This window comes from Miniopterus natalensis, chromosome 1 (genome assembly GCF_054644295.1).
Source record: "Miniopterus natalensis isolate mMinNat1 chromosome 1, mMinNat1.hap1, whole genome shotgun sequence".
Classification (NCBI taxonomy): Eukaryota; Metazoa; Chordata; class Mammalia; order Chiroptera; family Miniopteridae; genus Miniopterus; species Miniopterus natalensis.
Window position 1 is genome coordinate 51,561,863 of NC_142081.1, and position 21,220 is coordinate 51,583,082.

Below are 21,220 nucleotides of genomic sequence, written 5' to 3' on the forward strand. Positions count from 1 at the left end.
CCCAGGAAGGGGCATGCAGGAGGCAGCCGATTAATGATTTTCTCTCATCATTGATGTTTTTCTCTCTTTCCCTTTCTCTGAAATCAATAAAAATATATTTTAAAGTTGTAAGTCCTGCACCTTCACTCTCCTTCCCCTCCCCTGCCTTATATTTCTCCATTGCACTTATCACCTAACATACCATACTATTCACTTGTTGAATTTATTTTTATCTTTCTGTCCAACTAGACTGTGAGATTTTTGTGGACAGGGATTTTTGTCTGTATACTGTACTTTTTTCACTGCTGTATTTTGGGCATCTAGAACAGTGTTTGACATATAGTAAGTGCTCAACACATATTGATGCCTGGGATATGCTTTAAAATACCACAGAAAAAAATATATAGTTAGATAAATAGACAAAATATAATTGACCATTAGTTGATAATTATTGGATCTGGGTAATGAATACTCAGAGATTCAATATTTAAACCCTCTCAAATTTTGCATGTGCTTGAACTTTTTCATAATAAAATCTTTATAAAAAGGTTTATTTTAAATTGACTGCTTACAAGAGGAGAGAGTAATAGGGGAAACTTTTTATTTCCTCTTTTTCTCCAAAAGGTTTTCTGAAAATACACTTAAACATCTTCCTCAGTGGAACAGAAAATCAATATCTTTGCTCTGGGGCTCCAAAGCCTGCCCCCAGCCATCCCGGTAAGCACGCTGCTGCCAAGGGGGCCCCAAGTGACTTAGCTGCCGATGTCCCTGCAGGGTTAATGGTGCAATTTCCGTTGTCTTCTCCTAGGAGGCCAATATTTTACAGACACTGGAGAACGAGGCCAGCATTTTTTGCTAGACACTGCACAGATACAATTAGACAGGACTAATGCATTCTGAGAAACTAAGAGTGATTATGAATTTCCCCTCCTGTCAGTCACGGACAGTGGATAGAAGGAGGCTGTGTGAGAGTGCTCACCTCTCCCCAAAGTGGAGGGCAAGCTGACCCATGGGGTGGGGTAGAGAGGAAGGGGGAGCAGTTACCTCTTCTCTGCTGCCTCTTCCCCAAGCAAATCCCCAAGAAAGGCCCTACAGAACATGGCCTCTGTGGCCCCTCTGACCTTATTTCCTTCCCCTCTCCCCGAGGCCCCTGAGCTCTAGCTATACAGGCCTCTGCTTCTCCTGACATGGCCAAACATACCCTTGTGTCGGTGCCTCTACAGTGACCTCTGCCTGTAATAGTCTCCACATGGCTCCCTCCCTCACCTTCTCCAAGCCTTATTTCAAATGCCACCTTCTCAGTGGTGAATTATTTAAAATTGTACCCACTTCTACCATCCCTGTACTCCCAATCCCATTACCTTGCTCTACTTTTATTTTATTTTATTATTCCTTGCCGCTTATCTCTTTCAAATATGTTGTTTATCTTTTTCTCCTGAGGGCCTATGATAGTACATGGCACATAAACAGTGATTGAAAAAGTAGAATGAATTAATGGAGCTCAGAGTCCTGTGTTTCTCAGTGTCCACACATTCAAGACTTTTAAAGTCAGTCCTGGTTTTAACTGTTGCTGTCAAATCTCTCTGCTTCCCTTCCTCTTGCCCTAACCCCCCATTCCTCCAGTTCATACTTTAAAACAACCGGAGTGATTTTTTAAAAATGTAAGTCTGGACCTGGACCGTGTTACTCACAGTGGTTAGAGCGTCGTCCGGTGCACCGAAGGGCCGTGGGTTTCAATTCCCAGTCCGGGGCGTGTACCTGGGTTGCAGATTCATCCCTGGCCCCGAATGGGGAGCATGCGGGGGGCAACCAGTCCATGTGAGACGTCGATGCTTCTATCTACCTCTCTTTCTCTCTCTCTCTCTCCCTTCCACTCTCTCTAAAAATCAATGGAAAATATCTTCAGGTGAGGATTGACAACAACAAAAAATGTAAGTCTGATCACAGGTAAGGGCGGAGCTTGGGTGAAGCAACGTGGAAGGCGCAGCACCCTGTGCCCAGTCATTTTACTGCCCAAGGCCTGAGAGCTGTACCAGAAGGCCACTGACAGGAGCTGTAGCCTTTAGTAGAAGATACAGCCAAGAAAATAAACCTCATGACTCCACTCTCCTCCCCTCCTCTCATCTCCTACCAGTGCCCCCTGTGGCTGAACTCAACCAGAAACCAGAGGGCAAGGGAGCCACTCACGCAGGCTGTCCTTAGAAGTCAGCCTTCTTGGGCACAGGGTGGATTGGACAATGGATCTGGAGGGAGGGAGAAAATGGAAGATATTGACTTTTTATTTTCTTTCATGCTGTTTACATCAAGCTTTCCCTCAACTCAGGATTTTTTTCACTTGCTCTTCGACAGCTTTTCAAGATAAGTAATTTGTTATGATTTCTTTGCTCATCCAAATAAATATTCACTTTTGGTACATAACAATACCACAACTTAGTATTGTTACTTTTTAAAAAGAGGATCTCATAAATTTTATAAGCTTCAGGTGCCTCCCCCCAACTGGTGTCTTCCCTGTCCGTATGCCTATGACTGAACTGTAAATAATAAATTAAACAAGTCAGACCGTTTGTTTTATTTGAAGCAGGTAATTGAACAGCTTTCACAGTTGAATAGGCTACATCACTCTGAGTATTGAGCTCAGCACAATTCCTCTGAGAGGCTGAGTTTCTAACCCATCCCTTTAGAAAATTTCAGCCTTTCATGTAGGCTTGCAAATATGAAATTCTTTGCACTAATTGCCGAAGCCATGCCCAGAGTCTCTTCCTAGCATTCTCACTGTATTGTACTGATAGAACTTGATGAGGGCAAACGGTGAACAGTGACAATGGTGTCACTGGTTTCTTCCTCTGTATTCATACTCAGAATACCTACAGAAGTTGAGTAGGCCCTAGCTGGTTTTGCTCAGTGGTTAGAGAGTTGGCCTGTGGACTGAAGGGTCTCAGGTTCGATTCCAGTCAAGGGCACGTACCTTGGTTGCAGGCATGTACGGGAGGCAACCAATCGATGTGTGTCTCTCTCTCTCCCTCTCTCTGAAAAGCAATGGAAAAAATATCCTCCAGTGAGGATTAGGGGGAAAAAAGAATTTGAATAGGTTCATGTTGCCTCTCTCTCATTTGCCCAAAATTGCTTTCATATTTTCACATTTTTAAAAGTGTGACAATCTCATCGCTTCTCAGCCTTTTGGCTAAGATCAAGTGTAGAAGTGTGAGAATCGTGGACACAGAAAACCTATTATTAGAGTAAAGACAGTCTTCCTTTTTAAAATGAAACACAGAATCCCTGGTGCTGAGCATTAGATCAAAATGTAGGTTGGGAGGGGATCAGAGTAGACTCAGCTGGCCTAACTATGTCCTTTGCATTTCAGATTTCTCTGGGGATCTTTCATTTTTAGAGGCTCCATTTCCTTCTGAAAGTTTTAAGTGTGAACAGCAACCTCTGTGTGTTCTGGTAAGAGTCAGGAGCATGGGCACTGGAAGGCACTGGAATGAGAAATGTGGAGACCCAACTCCACCACTCACTAACTGGGAGACCACTGGCAGATTCCTCAAACTCTCTATACCTCCATTCATTTGCTATTCTAACAAAGGGTGGTTTGTATTTGTAATATATGTATATATTAATGAGCAAATACTGGAAATACGCTAAATAAGACAGATAAGGCTTCTGCCTGCATGATGATTCCATTTTAGGAGTGATGACAAATAAAAACTCAGTAAATGCAGAGGAGAGTGGTGCTTTTCCCAGATTACCACTTGCGCTGCACTGGGAACTGCCTCACCCAGGTTTACACCCCCTCTCGGGGGTGGCCCATGGCCAGTGACCAGCTCATGTGGACGTACAAAGGCCTGGCCCCTTTACCACAGTTTCAGACAACTCTTAAGGGCCATCCCTGCTCCAGATCTCTGACAGGCTTGGCTGGGGCCCCCTCAGGAGCAGCGGCATTGCAGCCAGCTTCTCCCTCAGCCCGAAGCTGCCTTCTCTCTTCACAGCCCCCAGTGAACCTTCTGCACACAACTCTACGCTACAGCCTGTGTTCAGAGAATCCAAACTAACACAGCAACATATGTAAGCAGATAACTATAGATGGCGATACGTGAGGGAACTCACTTAAGAGTGTGTGTGTGTGTCTGGGAAAACGATGGGGGCTTGGGTTGAACTAGGGGGGTTAACTCAGACAGTTGCTCATATATATGTGAGCCAAGGAGGAAAGATGAAATCCCAAAGGAAATAGGATGACATGATAGAGAAAGGAAAGGAAAAAAACACTTTAGCTATCTGGGATAATCACCTGTAACCACGTCTCCTAGAAATCAGTATACTTAACATTTTTTACCACATTTTATTTCAATATATTAATTTTCAATCTGATTAATGCTAGGAGGAAATAGAAGCTAATGTTATGTGCAGTTTGATTACAACTATAGAAATATGCTTAGAGAAAGACGGATCAGAAAGGTATATAATAATATGCTGACAGGTTATAAGAGTAAAAATATGTGACTTCTTTTCTCTGTTAAAAAAAAGAAAAAAGTCTGCAACCTAATATTTTGATGAGAAAAATTAGCACAAGCTTTTAAAAAGAAGCTATTTGTTGAAGCAACCCTCAAAGCAAAGTTCTAGAATTACCATACCACTGTACTGACCTAGTAAGTCTCTGCCGAAACAATCCTACCTCTTTCCATTCATGTGACGTTGGACATCACTTTCTGGGATTGGGTTTACACGGAAAGTAGTCTTGAAATAACAGAAGGTGCTTATTTCCTCCCAGATACTCTACTCAACATTTAGGAAATACTGCCACCCAGTGGATGGTAGAGTTTAGTTTGGGTTCCTGTTGCTTTAATTCTATGTAGAAAGCCAGAATAGTACAGACCAGCCGAAAGGTGTGTGTGGGTCTGGGGACACTCCCCGGGCTTGGGTTGAACCAGGAGAGTTAACTCAGAGTTTCTCATGTACGTGTGAGACAGGGAGGTAAGATGAAATCCCAGCCAGGAGGGAAGCTAAGGTAGAAATCACCAAGAGACTGAATTGTGCATCTAGTACACTGAGTAACATGTTCTGAGTAGTCATGGATGTGCAAAGATTTAATGCTGCTGTTTATCATGGTTTTTTTCATAACAAGAAAAACAAGAATGTAAATGTCCAATTATTGAGGATTAATTGAATAAATAATGATACATCTCTACAATTAACTACTCTTTGACCTTTGCCGGAAGCCGTTCCATCCTTGCTGCTTGACACAGTCCTTCAAGGAGGAGACATCTGCACAGCCAGTGCTCCATGGGACTTGGCGTGTGGCACATCCCTCTTCCCATGCTTGTTCCCCTTTCTAACGCTCTGCGTCCTTACCCGAGTCACTGCACCAGAAAAGGGCATCGCCCTCGCTGGAAACTTTTCCCCAGCAGGGGAGTTGGATGGGACTGGAAGGGACCATGATTCAGTAAAAGCCCCAAGGAGTACTGGAAAATCATGTGCCGCTTATGAGGAACTCAGACTGTCGGCAGAAAGTTTAGGACTTGTTAGGCCACTACCGCAGGAAGCTCCCCACCGGGGAAAGGCCTGGGTCCGGGCCCTGCTGACTCGCTGGCGCAGGGCCATCCACAGGGAGGCCACCAGGGAGTTCCCACTAAGGAAGGTATTACTGGAGGATGTTTAGATTAATGGAAAACTCTGGGAATCCCCACAAGGAAAGAGCAGTCTAGGAAAGAGATTATTTCAATCTGCACCTGAACCCTATCATGCACAGAATAATCATACACAGGATATACAACGAGGACGGACTGCTGCAGGGGATGTCAGGGGGAGACTAAGGCCGGTGCCAGACAGGCGGGCGGTCACCACAGCTACAAACAATCACACGCAAGCTCCAGACCCTCACGTAGGACTCGCATAACCTTCACATAGAAAAGCTGGCTGAGTTATTCTCCTTTTAGCTATGTGGTAGAGCAATAAAATAGTCACTTTAAAATATAAATAAAACAGTAGGTAAGACAAAAATTAACATACCTAAACAGATGTAAATTCTTTAAAAGATCAGATAAGAAGGTATATTCATTAACTGTGAAAGCCAAAACAGAAACCGGAACATAGCATGATGTCATGTTGTTTAACCAGCAACAAAATCAAATAGTATAAATATAGGTGTAACAAGGCAATAAAGGGAGAAGCGGATTCTCCTGATGCTCTGAACGCTGTCTCCGTGTCCTTCCTTCATTCTTTGCCGATGCCGTCCACACCTTTGGGGACCCCTGGACTGCTGGGGTTGGGCCCCGGCAGACCTTTAAAGTGATACTAAAAATGTGTAGTGAAAAAGTCATGTTTATCATGTACAGTTGATCCTTGAACAACGTGAAGGTTAGGGGTGCCAACCCTGCACAGTCAAAAATCTGTGTGTAATTTTTGATTTCCCCCAAATTTAACTACATATCTGAGAGGGAGTGGTTACAGGATCCCTGTGGATACCAAAATCTTTGGATGCTCAGGTCCCTTATATATGGCATAGACCAATGCATGCAGACCTAGCTGGTTTGGCTCAGTGATTAGAGCATCGGCCAGTGGACTGAAGGGTCCTGGATTTGATTCCAGCCAAGGGCACCTACCTCAGCTGCAGGCTCGATCCCTGCCCAAGTTGGGGCATGTATGGGAGGCAACCAATTGATGTGTCTCTCTCACACTGATGTTCCTCTCTCTCTCTCTCTCTCTCCCCCACTCTCTCTGAAAAAGCAATGGAAAAAAAATATCCTCAGGTGAGTATTTAAAAAAAGAAAGAAAAAGAACAATGCATGCAGTCAGCTCTCTGCAGTGAGGATTCCCAACAATGGATGGGAAATATTGTTTCAGTCTGTGGTTGATTGACTCCTCCAATGTGAAACCCAGGAATATGGTGGGCCAACTGTAAACCAAAAACATCTACATATAAGCAGGCTGTGCAGTTCAAATCCATGTTATTCAAGGGTCAAATGTATTTTTTTGTGAAAAATGCATATCACAAAGTAGCATATATCACACACAGCTAAAACACCATAAGGATACACATCAAAATGCTAATAATAACAACACTAATCTACATATATTTAGTGCTTACTCTGTGCTAGGCAGGTTAAAATAGCTATCTTGGACCCACCTACTCCTCTCTTCTCCAGTTTAGTCCTTCTAATGCTTCCCTCTCCTTCCATTCCTAGTCTGCCTTGGGCTCTGGACATCTTTAGCAGGCTGGCCATGATATGGAATCCAGAAGGCTGTCTTTAAATACATAAAGTAAAACATATTGAATTAAACAAGAAAAAATTACATTGAAATAGTTATTAAAATAACAAAAAAATTGTGATATAGTAATGCATATATATAGTATAGATATATTATATATAATATAGTAATATATATATCTATATACTTTTTAAAAAGAATTTTACTGATTTTAGAGAGAGCAGGGGAGAGACAGAAAGAAACATCGATTGGTTCCTGCACCCACCACAACTGGGGATCAAACCCACAACCTGGGTATGTGCCCTGACTGGGAATTGAACTCGCCACCTTTTGGTGTACAGGATGACTCTCCAACCCCCTGAGCACACCAGCCAGGGCTCTATATACATTTTTTAAAATTTCATTTTAATTAATTAATTAATATTATTTTTTAAATCCTCACCCAAGGACATGCTGTGTGTGTGTGTGTGTGTGTGTGTGTGAGAGAGAGAGAGAGAGAGAGAGAGAGAGAGAGAGAGAGAGAGAGAGAGAGAGAGTGGTTGCCTCCTGTATGTGCCCCAACTGGGGATCTAACCCACAACCCAGATACGTGCCCTGACCAGGAATTGAACCGGCAACCTTCTGGTACACAGGACTACTGCTCAACCAACTGAGCCACTCTAGTCAGGCTCTATATACTTTTTTATGCATTAAATAAGATATAGTATAGTAATAATTTCTAAGTAGAGATATTAATAAATAATATTTTAAGATAATTGCAACAACTGTGATATGAAAATTTTTGTGATTTCTGTTGGTGACAAAGTCACTGTGCTTTTTTGGCTATATTCATAATTGAAGTAAATGTTAAATTACAGCTAAAACTTAGTGACAATAAAGATATCTTCTTTCCTACCCGTAAGATATAGGTTAAGAGCCCCTCCCCTCCAGTCCTGCCATTTCCTTTTCAAACCCCTTAAATGGCTTCCTATCTCATTTGAAATCCTTATCCTGAGAAGATCTGGCCCATAGTGTCCTTTCTGCTCTCATTTCCTGCCATTTCCTACCAGTCCCATTCTCGCTCACCGCCCTCCAGCCACACTGCCTTCTGTGCAGTTTTTTGAACAGAAGCCACCACAGTCCTGACCTTTGCTCTTGCCATTCTCTTTCCCAGAACATTCTTCCCTAAGATATTGGCAGGACTTGCTGACTTATATCAGGGGCCAATATTTTCCATAAAGGGACAGATAGTAAATATTTTAGGCTTTGTGGGCCATATCATCTCTGTGGCAACTACACAACTCTAGTGTGATAGTGCCAAAGCAGCCATAGACACTACATAAATAAGTGGGTGTGGTCCTGGCCAGTGTGGTCCAGTGGTTAGAATGTTGACCTGCAGACTGAAGGGTCCTATGTTTGATTCCAGCCAAGGGGGCATGTACCTCAGTTGCAGGCTTGATCCCCGGCCCTGGTTGGGGCTCATGTGGAAGGCAACCAATCTATGCGTCTCCCTCACATCGATGTTTCTCTTTCTCTCTCTCTCTCTCTCTCTCTCCCCCCCTTCCACTCTCTCTGAAAAGCAATGGAAAAAATATCCTTGAGTGAGGATTAAAAAAATAATAATAATAAAATAAATAAATGGGTGTGGATGTGTTTCAAGAAATGTTTATCTTTGGACACTGAAATTTGAATTATGTATATTTTTTACATGTTATAAAATTATTTTCTTTCAAAATTTTTTTGCATTTTGATTCTATTAGCTCCCTCACCAGTTATCCTAGCCATCTACAAATTTGACAATTTTATAATGTCTTCTTCCATACCTTTCAGAGTAAGGCAGAGAAGGGAGCTGACTCCACATGACTCCTCCAGGTGGATGGAGCACAGTCAACCCATCCTTGTGGGACAAGTCTTGTAAGTGATGCTTTAGGTGAGGGTAAGTCCGCCACCCTAGAACTGGGAGTGGAAGAAAGGGAGAACTTCAGATAATTCAACTAAATATCAACAGCTGAGACAGTCAGAACACATTCTTAAAGAGGGAACTACCTAAGATCAATTAATAAGTCTAAAGAGAGGCTGTGTCAATCACAAGGGCCTGGAATCAGCTGTGGAGAAACAAAGGCAAACTCCTGAAGCAAATATGTATCGGCCTTACTCACCCAACCTTAAGTTAGGCCTCCTAATAGAATATCACTGTTGAAAGTTGGCTGTTTGAATCAGCTAACAAACTAAACTCCCTTTGTTCTCTCTGATTCCAGACTCATAGAGACACTTTCTGAAGATTCAGCTTCCTGTGTAGTGAATCCACAGGGAGAGAGCAGGCTGGTCAGGCTGTCTCCACTGTCTGGGCCATCAGCCTGTCACATTTCTCACTGAAAATTAATAGAATGGTGTCTGTTCCAACAAAGTATATGTTCATCAACAAAGTATTTAAGCTACTAAATTTATACATTAGAGTACTTCTTTGCAGTAAATATATAACAAATAAACAAAACAGACAAAAACAAATGAACAGAGGCTTGTTTACCCAACAGTGGTAAACTAGGATTTAGGGGAAATAAACGACCCACCACAAAATGAAATGAAAATAAAACAATGTAGGAGTGAGCAAAAACAAAACAATCCCAATCCAAAGCCAAAAAACAAAGTCCCTGCCCTCTAACAGCGCTGGATCCAGCAGTGGGGACTGACCCTCATTTAAGAAGGCTGGAATCAAACATTCTGATCACATGCTTTATTAAGTGAAGTTCTATCATTGTCATTATAAAAGATACACAGCTCTGGCCAGTGTGGCTCAGTGATTAGAGCATCAGCCTGTGCACTGAAGGGTCTCGGGTTTGATTCCCAGTCAAGGCTACGTACCCCCGTCGGGGAGCGTGCGGGAGGCAGTTAGTCCGCGTGCCTCTCTCACATCAATGTTTCTCTCTTCCCATCCCTTCCTTCTGCTCTCTCTGAAAAAGCAATGGAAAGAATATCCTTAGGTGGGGAGTAACAAACAAGCAAAAATATATACACTGTTTACCTCAGAGGGCTCAGTGATATGGATGCCTTTTCTGCTGAAGTAATTAGGAGACAGGAACCAGAGTATAACTTTATCATAAATTTCTATTGAATTCTCCAGACACACAAGGCAAAGAGAAGATGCCATTTTTTGAGCAATCGGTTCATAATAAATGTTCAATAAGTAGTTTTTTGATTACTTTCACCAGTACTCTCACTAGTCTTTCTAGTTTTCTTAGTGATACAGGTGCATCTGTCAGGTGAAATTTAATAATTTTTTGTTATTATTATTAAATTTGACCTGAAACACTTATATAGCATTTATTCTGTGCTAGGCAATGTCCTGGGTGTTTTTATATGTGTTATTTTATTTAACTCTTACATTAACCCATCAGATAGGTGCTACTATCACCCCCATTTTACAGATTAAAAATGAGGGTGTGGCATAGTTACTTTGCTCAAGATCGAGTAATTGTCAAGTGGTAGATCTAGGTTTTCAACCTAACATGTTTCACTAGTCTTTGTGTTACTTGTCTCCCACTTGGGATTGTGTTCATTAGAAACACCAGGGAACCCTACATCAGCCTACTCAATCAGAATCTCTAGGAGTAGGACCCATAATCTTAGATTTTAACAGGATTTCCAGGTGATGCTTCTACAATTAGCTCAGCGTCAGCCAATGGACTGACATGAAGGAGCCAGAGCCTGGGTTCCTCTTGCTTCCCATTGCCACTGTTGCTCAGGCAACCATCATGACACAGTTGTTGCCTGTATGTGTGCGTCAGTTCTTTAGAATGGGTATCAGAAGCTTGGAGAAAATCCCAGAGACAATAATGAAACACTATTGTAGAAATTCTGCAACACTAATGCTTTTGATGACACAGAGAATGATATGGTATGAACAAACCCAACATTGACAATTCTGAGTTGAGCAATTCAGAACAGTTGACGTCTGAGTAAAAGTGAGTTTTAGGAAATACTCACCCATTTATTTTCCTCTCCTCTCCTCTCCTCTCCTCTCCTCTCCTCTCCTCTCCTCTCCTCTCCCCTCCCCTCCCCTCCCCTCCCCTCCCCTCTCCTTTTTATGTATGCCCAAGAGAGATAAATTTGATAAAAATCAAGAGATTTTTTCAAAAAATTTAAATATCCCTAGTAATAAGAAAGCAATGTGTCATAGTTTAATTGGCAGTTTTTCTTTTCTTGTGATCTTAAAATAATGATAGTCTTAGAATCAGTGGCATCTTGGATGAGATAAAATACGAAAAAATTCTCTAATCTTTTAGAATTACCCTCTGGGTCCTGATAAATGAATGAGATATCTAAATTCCTTCTCAGTAGACTTGGATTCTCACCTGGAAAGAAACCAGAACTGGATGGAGTCAGAGAGACTGAGTAGTTCACTCTGTTACATGCCTATAAAGTACTCCTTACTTTTCCAAAGTGTCCCATTTTTAGAGCATTGTTTCAAGGCTTCTTGAAGATCTACTCTTGGCCTATATTCAGCGGCAAGACCTGAATAAAATTATTTCTAAAAATTTCACAGATCCAGGTTCTTTTCATTGACAGCATAAATAGTACAATAGTTACCCTTTAAGAAAAATTTCTGGAAACGGCTGTATATCTCATCTTCAGCTACCAACTCATTTGTCAGAACTTAATCAATGATCAAGTAGCAACATGGTAGGCTGGGAAATGTAGTCTTTATACCAGGCATTTATTTGCCAGCTTAAAACTGGAGATTTTAATTAGGGTAAAACAGATAATGGAGAAGGCAGTAAGCAACTATCGTCAAGACACAGTCTCGGTTTTCCAGGCAGAAAAAGAAAGGAAATACCTGTAGGAGTGTATAACATAATTCACACCGGCCAAAGCTCTTCAGAGATGGGAGCTTCTGAACTGAATTTTTAAGGAAGAGTAGAAATTGTTTGGGCAAAGGGTGTGGTGGTGGGGGTGTGATGGTGGTGAGGGAGTTTCTAGATGGGAAGTGGTGAGTTTCCAGAGGCTTGAAAGAGCAAAGAAATTACTAGCATTCCCATGTGGCTGCAATATACATTTAGAGGTAAGGAATATAAAAAATGCAATTGGAAAGGTTAGTGGGGTTTAGGTCATGTTATGTCTTTTCTACTCTACATAATAATTATTTATATGATAAAGTATTGTATTTTTTTAATCCTCACCTGAGGACATTTTTTCCCACTGCCAGCCATGAGAGTGTGCCAACTTGGAAGCAGGTCTTTTAGTCTCAGTCAAACCTTCAGATGACTGTAGCCCTGGCTGACACTTCTTTTTTAGATAGATTCATTAGATAGCTTATTTACCATAAAATTCATTAAGTACAATTCAATGATTTCTAGTAAATTTACAGAGTTGTGCAGTCTGATTTCAGAATCTAACTAATTTACTAATTTCACAATCTAATTTTAGAATCTCTCTCTTTGTACCCAAAGAAACCTTATGTCCATTAGCAGTTACCTCATGTTCCACCACCAGCCCCAGGCAACTACTAATCTGTTTTCTGTATCAATAGATTTGCATTTCAGGAAACTTAATCTAAATGAAATAATACAATATGTAGTCTTTTGTTTTTATTTAGTATCTAGCTGACATTTTGACTGAAACCTCAAGAGAAACTCTGAACTAAAGCCTCCCAACTAAGCTACTACTGAATGCTTGATGCACAAAAACTCTAAAATAAATGTTTATTGTTGATTTTAGCCACTAAGTTTTGGGGTAATTTATTTCAGAGTAATAGATAACTAGTGCATATGGGTATATGATTACTGCTAGGAAACTAAGTTCCTCAGACATGCAACGTTCCATTAAACCCAACCCCAAAGGTACAACATGTGTTACCGTTAAAACTTGTGGACATGAGAGTCTTCAGTTTATTTTTAGGTCTATGAAAAAAGCCTTGATGAACAAGGAATAAATGAAATTGTGGACAGTTAAAATGTGGCCCAGTGTCCTAGTTGGGTGGGCTACTAAGGAAACTTACCATATTAGTCCGAAATGAGTTTTGGTTGCTCAGATTAGACAATAAAAGGCTCGCCTATAATTCCAGGAGATTTAACTAGCCAGTTGCAACCTTGAGATGCTGAGTGATCAAGAAGTCATTTAAAGGATTCATGAAGGAAGAGGGAACAGGTGTTTGCAGTCTTCAGATTTTTTGAGTTGATACCAAAAGAAGAAAGAGGCATACAATTTCATAGCTGAGTGTGTGGGTCAAAACTTCACGGAATGCTGTAAAACGAGAGCCAATTGTGAAATGACTTAAATAACGTGGAATTAATGCTCTTGATGATCTGACTACAATGTCTTGTTTAATGATGGTTTTGGCTCAGTTTCTAACACAGTGAAAGTTGAAGATTAAGAGATTCACTTAGAATTCAATAGTAGCAATGGTTTTCAAGCTTTGAAAATATTAAATTTTGAGGGTGAAGATTAAAATATTTATGACACTTTGAAACAGTGTTATGCAGCTATCATTCACTAAAACATTAGTTTCTATAACACATATTCAGTTTTCCCCATTATTCAATGTGTACTAATATTTAGTAAAATATTTGTCTTTACTCTAAGTCTAAACATGATGTTGAACTTTCTTCAAATGTATTATTTTGCTGTATGTCTTGTTCCAGTTTGTACTGAAATGTTTGTCTACATGTATCAAACCTTGCAAAGAAATTTATTTAAGTTTACTGTATTTAACTACTTGCTTTTTATGATTTAAAAAATATGTTTTTATTGACTTCAGAGAGAGGAAGGGAGAGGGAGAGAGAGAAACATCAATGGTGAGAGTCATTGATCAGTTGCTTCCTGCATGCCCTCCACTGGGGAATCAAACCATAACCTCCTGGTTCATGGGTCAACACTCATATTCAAATCTTGTATGCCAGCAAACAAAGTACAGTACTAATATTCAGGCACTGGGGAAACAGGAAAATAATATACTGATCCTGACTTGAAATGTCTAAAACCCTAGGAGAAGAACCAGACACAAACCAATACTTACATTGCTACGTGATATGTGAGTTTCAATAGGAGGAAACCTCAAGGTGTTCAGGGGTAGACAAAAAGGCTTTATTAAATAGGTGACTTTTGAACTAAGTGTGGTTTGTCAGGTCCAGAAGGGGAGGGAGGGCATTCCAGACAGAGCAAAGGGCATGAACCAGAACAAGGAAGCATAGGAGAATGCAGCATGCTCTGGAGACAGCAAATAATTGCATGGGGCTGGAGCCCAGCGGCTGTGAGGGCACAGCTTCAGATGACAAGATTAGGCAGAAACCAGAATGAACAGGTTTGTCAGCCAAGCTAAGGAGTTCAGATTTTAACCTGTAGGGAGTGGGGATTCTAAAAAGAGGGATTTTTCCTTTAAAAGGTTTCTCTGGCTGCAGTTTGGTGAATGGATTGGAGAGCAAGAGATGGAAGGCAAACTAGTTAGGAGGCTATTATGGTAATTAAATGAGAAATGATGAGGTCTGAAATGAAGGTAAATGGCAGTGGGGATAGTGAGGGGTTATGCATTAGAGACTTCGAAAAGGGATCCTTGGATATGGGCAAGACAGAGAAAGGAGCCAAAAGTGGCTCTGTGGTTTCTAAGCTGGGAGGAAGAGTTATGTCACTAAATGAAAAGGAAAATGCCCTAGGTCATCAGGATTATCTCTGACTACTTCTCCTTTCCACTGAACAGATGGTGAATTCCTGCCAAGTCTTTGCCTCCAAGCTTCCCCACCCTAATTGTGTAGCAAAGTCATCTCCTAAAGCAGTTTTGATTGCATAAACAAAGGAGACCTCCCCTCCCCCTGCATCCCATGCAGAAGGAAACCTAAGCGCCCTAGTGGAGCATTCAAGGCTCTCCACCTTCAGGCAGGCCACAAGCTACCTCTGGGGTACCTTTATCTCCTTAACTATCATTTCCTTTCCCTACCTCAAACATCTATCTGATCTTTGGTCCTCTAACACATCCGGCCAAATTTTTCCTTTTCTGTGATACAGAGACTTTTGTGTCTGAGTCATAACCCTTGGTGTTCCGCCTGTTTTATAGATAGTTGTGCCTTGGTATCTCTTCTATTTCTTTGCCCCACTGACTTATACACAGTATAGGATTAAAAAAAAAAGTGATGAATTGACTTGGAGCAGGGATCTGATCCCCGTATCAACCACTCAAAGCTTAGCAAACAGTCTGGAAAAATCAGGCGATTCTGCGAATTCGTGACATCACGCAGGGAAAAAATGAGTCTAGAGGAATCACCAGTCTCTAGGGGGCCCTTTCTCTGTCTAGAACAACCGTGACAAAAGGTGGGAGCAAAATCATCTGCTGTCCGGGGAGTACGCACCTCCAGTTTCAAGATGCCTTTATTGTTTACGTAAAATATCTGAGGCACTGTCCTTCGGAAAAGCTCTCAGGGATCTCAGACCGCCTGAGGTGGAATTTCCCAGGGGCTGATGTCCTCCTGAGGTCAACTGCCCTGACCATCCCACAGTGTACTCGGGAGTGGGTTACACGCGGCGAGAGACGCTGGGCGGCGTTTCCCCGAGTCTCAGGGCTGCCAGGGCCCCAGCGGCCTCGGCCCCGCCCCCTCCAGTCCCCGCCCCCGCCCCCAGCGGCCGCTGCCCCGAGGCTCCGAGGGAACTCCGGCGGGTCTGCGCGCGCAATCCGCGGTCGAGAATCCGCACAGCGCGCAGTTGCCCTGGAAACCACTGCGCGCACGCGCAAACGCGGGGCTGGGCGGGAGGGCTGAGCTCCGAGCCTAGCGGCGGGAGGAAGGGTTTACCTTCCCACTAGACCGTCGCGCCCAGCTCCCTCGGGCGGAGCGTCCCTTCCAGCACGCTCCCGGCTCGCGCGATCCCTCGAACGTTTCTCCGCCTCACACGCACCCTTGCCCTCCTCGCGCATTCGTGCGCGGGTGCAGCAGGCAGCGGGAGCATCCGGGCATTTCCGCCGCCGAGCGGCGAGCGGCGTCGGCGGTTGAGGAGATCCCATGGCAGGGACGAGGCGGGGGAAGGTGAAAGGGGAGTGAGGCGATAAGCCCGAGCAGCCGCGCGGCGGGTCCCGAGGGAGGCGGAGGGGGAGGCGCTCTCGCGGCGGAGGAGGGCCGGGCGCGGGGCTCGTCTCAGCCTCTCGTGCCTTCTCCTGGCCAGCCCGGGCTCCGGACATGCATCTGCATCAGGTCCTCACCGGTGCTGTCAACCCTGGAGACAACTGCTACTCCGTGGGCAGCGTCGGGGATGTCCCTTTCACGGTGAGCGGCGTCCGGGAGCCTGAGGGGGAGAGACCGGGGTCTGGACGTGGGGGCCGAAACCCCTAGTCCCGGGCCCACGCTTCCCAGGGGGGCTGCGAGGTGTTGACGGGCCCCACCCGCTCGCCCTCTGCAGCCCAGCTGAGGGGGGAGGGGGCGTGGGCCTGTGAATCCTGCGGCTGCTGTAGGAAATTACCCATCAGGGGAAAGGATTAGGAATCCACCCCACTGTCCGCCCTCAGCAACGGGCCCCGGGGGCGTCTGGACCGGAAGGTTCCTCTCCTAGGGCGGCCGCGGGTGTGCGGTGCAGGAAGGTGGTTGCAGCCGCCGAAACCCCCAGAGCGCCTGCTTCGCACCTGCTGGGCGTGGAGGCCGGGAGACGCGGTCTCGTCTGGAGCGTGGAGGCGACACTGCTGCGCCTGGCTCCGCTCGCCCGCTCTGTCGGGGCAGCGAGGAGACGTTGGAGCCTGCGGCTGTAAACTCGACCCAGCCCTCCTCTGTCTCCTGATAAGCAGAACCTTAATTCCAGCAAGAAAACAGAAAAATTCATTCTCTGCCCCTGAAAAATGTAGAATGGAAGGGTTCGCATGACTGACCTGAAGGGCTCTTTATTTAACACGAGATCACAGTTTGGTAACCTTCTTAGGTAATGTTTTAACCCGTTTGCACGGTAGGCTGGTTTGTTTTTAAGCTAAGGCAATGTGAAATTTTATGACAGTGCTTTCCTTGTTTGTGTGAGTAAAGCGTATGTAAACAATAACGTGTCAGAACCTCTTTAAAATAGAAATGAAATAGGCATGTTTCGCATGGAGGGTGGATGGATTTTTTTGAGAATGGGTTGTTAGTATAGCAAATTCGAACCGAGCTCTAGAGCTTTCACCCACAGACTCCCATGGATTAGCATGAGTTCCTTTTTTTGTATTAAATTTATACAAGGTCCTTTTGAGAAGAAACTGTAGGCAGTGAGACCTCGATTAAATACACATTGTTATTGACAACCATCTGCTTGATAAAATTGGAAATAGCATAGTGGTATGCTTTTTAGACAAGGGAAACACTTTGATTTCTGCTTTCCAACAGCATGTTTTTAAAGCTGCAGAAATAAGAAGAGGTCCAGAAAAACTGCAGAATCATTATGTAGCACAGTGCATTCTGGAACAGAATTTACCGGTCATTGTGATACATTAAAAATAACTACAAGATTGCTTTTTGGCCATTTTAATTTTTAAATGTAATTAACTTGGCTTTGTTCCAGTTGAGAATGAACCCTTTAAAAATATAATTTGTCTGACTTGTATTGTTACACCTTACTCTTATCAGTGGTGTCCTCTGTGTTTTGTGTACATGTGACCTAAAAGATCCATTATAGAACTGAGATTGGACTTCAAGTGTGAAGAGAATATTTGGGGCACAGAGAAGAAATTTCCCTCTCCCCCAATTGTTTAGGTAGGGAAAGAAGTTCCTCAGGGTTGGAAGAAGAGACTTCCTCCATGAAGAAACAAATCTGGTACCATGGGTTATGGGGTATTTCCACACTAATGTCATGGCAGTAATTTTCCGTTTTCATCTAAAGTGGAAAGGCATCTCACTGTGGGGCTGGTATATAGCGCTAAAATGGATTTAGATGCAGTCTGGAAAAGCCAGTGCTGGGCAGGGTTGGTTATGTTATTGGCCACCCATGACCAGGTTCTTGGAATCATTTTTATATATTTTTTCCACCTCTCCAATTCAAACCTGTCACCAAGTCTAGGTGACTCTCTGCAGTGCTTACCAGATTTACCCCTTCTCATGTCCTGAGTTACCATCTTATTATAGAGTCTTATTTGTATTTAATATGAGAGCTTCCAAACTGGTTTTCCTGACACTCATCTGATCACTTCAGTTCATCCTTCATAGAGCTGCTTGGAAATGGTATCTTCCAATACCATTTCACCATATCATTCTGGGCTCAAGAATATGCAGTTGTCCCTAATAGCTATGTTATGAAATTTAAACTTGTGAGATATTCTTCTGCCATCTTTGACTTTATATTTGGTTATATATACTTTTCATCTTGGCCCCACTGCTATTAGACATACTAATCATCTTACTCTAGCTTACATTTTTGTGTTGCAACAAGAGAATCCTGACTTTTTAATTTCCCCAAAGTATAACTCAAAAATTACCTGGTTTAGGATCCCTGCCTGTGACACTGATTATTTGGCCCAGTGGCATTACAAACCCATTCTCATTTTAATATCTTAGTTTTGAGTGCACTAATCTAGTTATAATTTTGCCTTGAACTAGAAATGACCTTTTGGACTCTATGAATAACAGTTGCTTTACAGAAAATGAGAACAAGCTGTTTTTAAGTAACAGGTTGTTCTAGAATGAACTAACAATTATTTGAATGCCTATATTAGTATGGTAAAAATAAAATTTTTTAAAAAGTAAAGCTTCTTTACATAAAGCATGCCATTTAATTTGTATAGCAATCAGGTGGAAAAACTTTAGTTCTTGGTCAGATGACTAAAAAGGAGACCAGCCAGGACTCGAATGAAGTCTTATGACTTCTCATCTGGTGGGCTTTTTGCTGTGGCATGTTTCTTTCCTATCGGAGTTCTTGCTCTGAAGATGTATGTGTGTGTGTATGTGTGTAAGGCCAAGACGTGGCCATTGTAGGACAGACTTTTAGCTAGCCAGTGGTTCTTAGCCAATGAGAACTTGAGTACCTTTTCAAAATTGGATAGATCATTTATTTAGGAGTATATACACAAAGTTTTTGAAAAGGAATTGTTCTATATGGATTTTGAAGTGTTCATGACATCATATTTGAAAAACAGTGCTATATATATTGTGCTGTGCCTGGTGGGTGGTGTGATTGGACTGTGAATGGCTGCTTAGCTATGTCACTATGGCATATATGCCATAGTGAATTATATTCTTAGCTATGCTAATTATATGCTTAGCTATGCCAATCTGTGCTATATTGACATGGTGGTGCAATTTGTAGTGGATAGTCTTAGTGATGTGTATACTGTTAGTGCTAACATGTGAGCTATGATAGTTTTTATTTGTGCTTTAACAGTTAGTAGTTTTTTAAAATTTTATAAATATAGTTGTATGTATTACCTTTTGATCATTCTGCTCTTTTAAATGTAGATATGAGTTTTGGGAATACTGTTATCCTGCAAAAATCAGATCCCAGATAGTCCAAGGAGATGATCTTCTACCATGTATGAGCTTTGTTGGATTTTATTTTGTTTGCCATTGAGACATTTCCAACTACATTCTTATAGATAAGTGATTGTTTCAAGGCTTAATGCAACAGATAGTGTAAATTGTTTCTTATTTACATTATTACTTTCCTGAAAAATAGTCCTCAGTTATTTTTTTTTGGTAAGCATTAAAATATTAATTAAAATAATGATGGTACATGATGTTTATTAATCTAATTTTAAAAATTTTACCATTGGCCTTAAGGGGTGCAGACTGTATTTTCAGGTGGATAGGGGCAGTTGATGTTATTCCAATCTGATATGAATTCAACACATTGATCAAAGTTTACAAAAATTAGCAAGTTATTTCCACTCTTGGGGTGCTTATGATATACTGGCAGAGATAGGAAAAGAATATACATAATTATAATGTAAGGCAGATGAAAGAGATCACATATAGTTGGGAAGATAAGAAAAGATTTCACAGAAGATTGACATTTGGAAAGATGGTGGTAGACTTTTCTGGATGGCAAGAAAAAGAAAAGCCATGGAATGGTGTGATATAAAGGATAAATTATTGGGTATAACGGTGTGATAAAAGGATGAATTCCTTCAAAAAAGTGATTTTAAAAAAACAACACAGAACTTCTTTATTAAATAGCAAACACCCAGAGAATGTTGAAGAATATAATTCACAAACATTACCCATCACTTTTTAGGAAAACATCTGTATTCTGGCATTTCTTGACTTTTGTTGTTCGTATTGTTTTTTTCTTAAAGTCACCAGGTTAGTAATGAATGACAAAACATTAATAGTTAGAAGATAATGTTATATGACCTTTTTTCCCTGGAATTTAGATGTATTTTAATTCTATCATAGTATAATAACATTCCAGTCCTAGAATTATGGCACCACCAACTTTGAAAATGATCAGCCTATTTATACATTTAGGAAATGTTTGTTGAGCACATAGGTGTGTGAGGCTCTGCGGGGATTACAGGAAAGAAAAATAAGGAAAAAAAACTTAGTCCTGTTTCGGGGAATTTATTAAAGAAGTATAGGAACCTGGTAGTCTACAAGGAGAATTAAGATATATGTACTTAACCATAGCAGGCCAGCTGTGTGGTATTGTGAGCACTTAAGTTCTATTGGGAATTCTGGAGGAATAATAATAGATCACTTTTGGCCAGGGGAATTGGGGAGTTGGACAGAAATATGCTTCTGTACTGGCTGGATATCAATAGGTGTAACAACTTTTACATCTATTGACAGCCTATGATGAGAGTAAAGGGGAAGACTGAAGTCAAGAATTTAGAATGGGCTTGTTTTCCAAGAGAAATTGGCCTATTTTTTTCTTGGAGAGTAGCTTCTTGATTATTTTAATAGGTATTTTTTAGAGTTTGTGGGCTTGTGTTTTGTCAGCCTGTAGGTGTACAGGGTGGGGCAAAAGTAGGTTTACAATTGTGAGTATGTGAAACAGAATTTATTCTTGTATTATTATTATTTTCCATATAAACAACTGTAAACCTACTTTTGCCCCACCCTGTATATGAAGTTATATAAGTTCTTTTTTATGTCCTCATGTAGATTGTTGATTAACCTTCCTACTTTTAGAGAAATGA

At 41.9% G+C, this 21,220-nt stretch overlaps 1 protein-coding gene across 6 annotated transcripts in view; it reads left to right on the forward strand.

The window, feature by feature from the left end:
- The first annotated feature begins 16,286 nt into the window (after positions 1 to 16,286).
- Positions 16,287 to 21,220, forward strand: part of DMXL2 (Dmx like 2) — a 130,311-nt gene continuing 125,377 nt past the window's right edge. For all 6 annotated transcript variants that reach the window (XR_001604129.2, XM_016224780.2, XM_016224792.2 and 3 more), the window contains exon 1: positions 16,287 to 16,403. Coding sequence is in view for 5 of the 6 variants with exons in the window: in XM_016224780.2 (XP_016080266.2) it covers positions 16,317 to 16,403 (87 nt within the window). In the remaining variant the exon portion in view is untranslated. The remainder of the gene's footprint in view (positions 16,404 to 21,220) is intronic.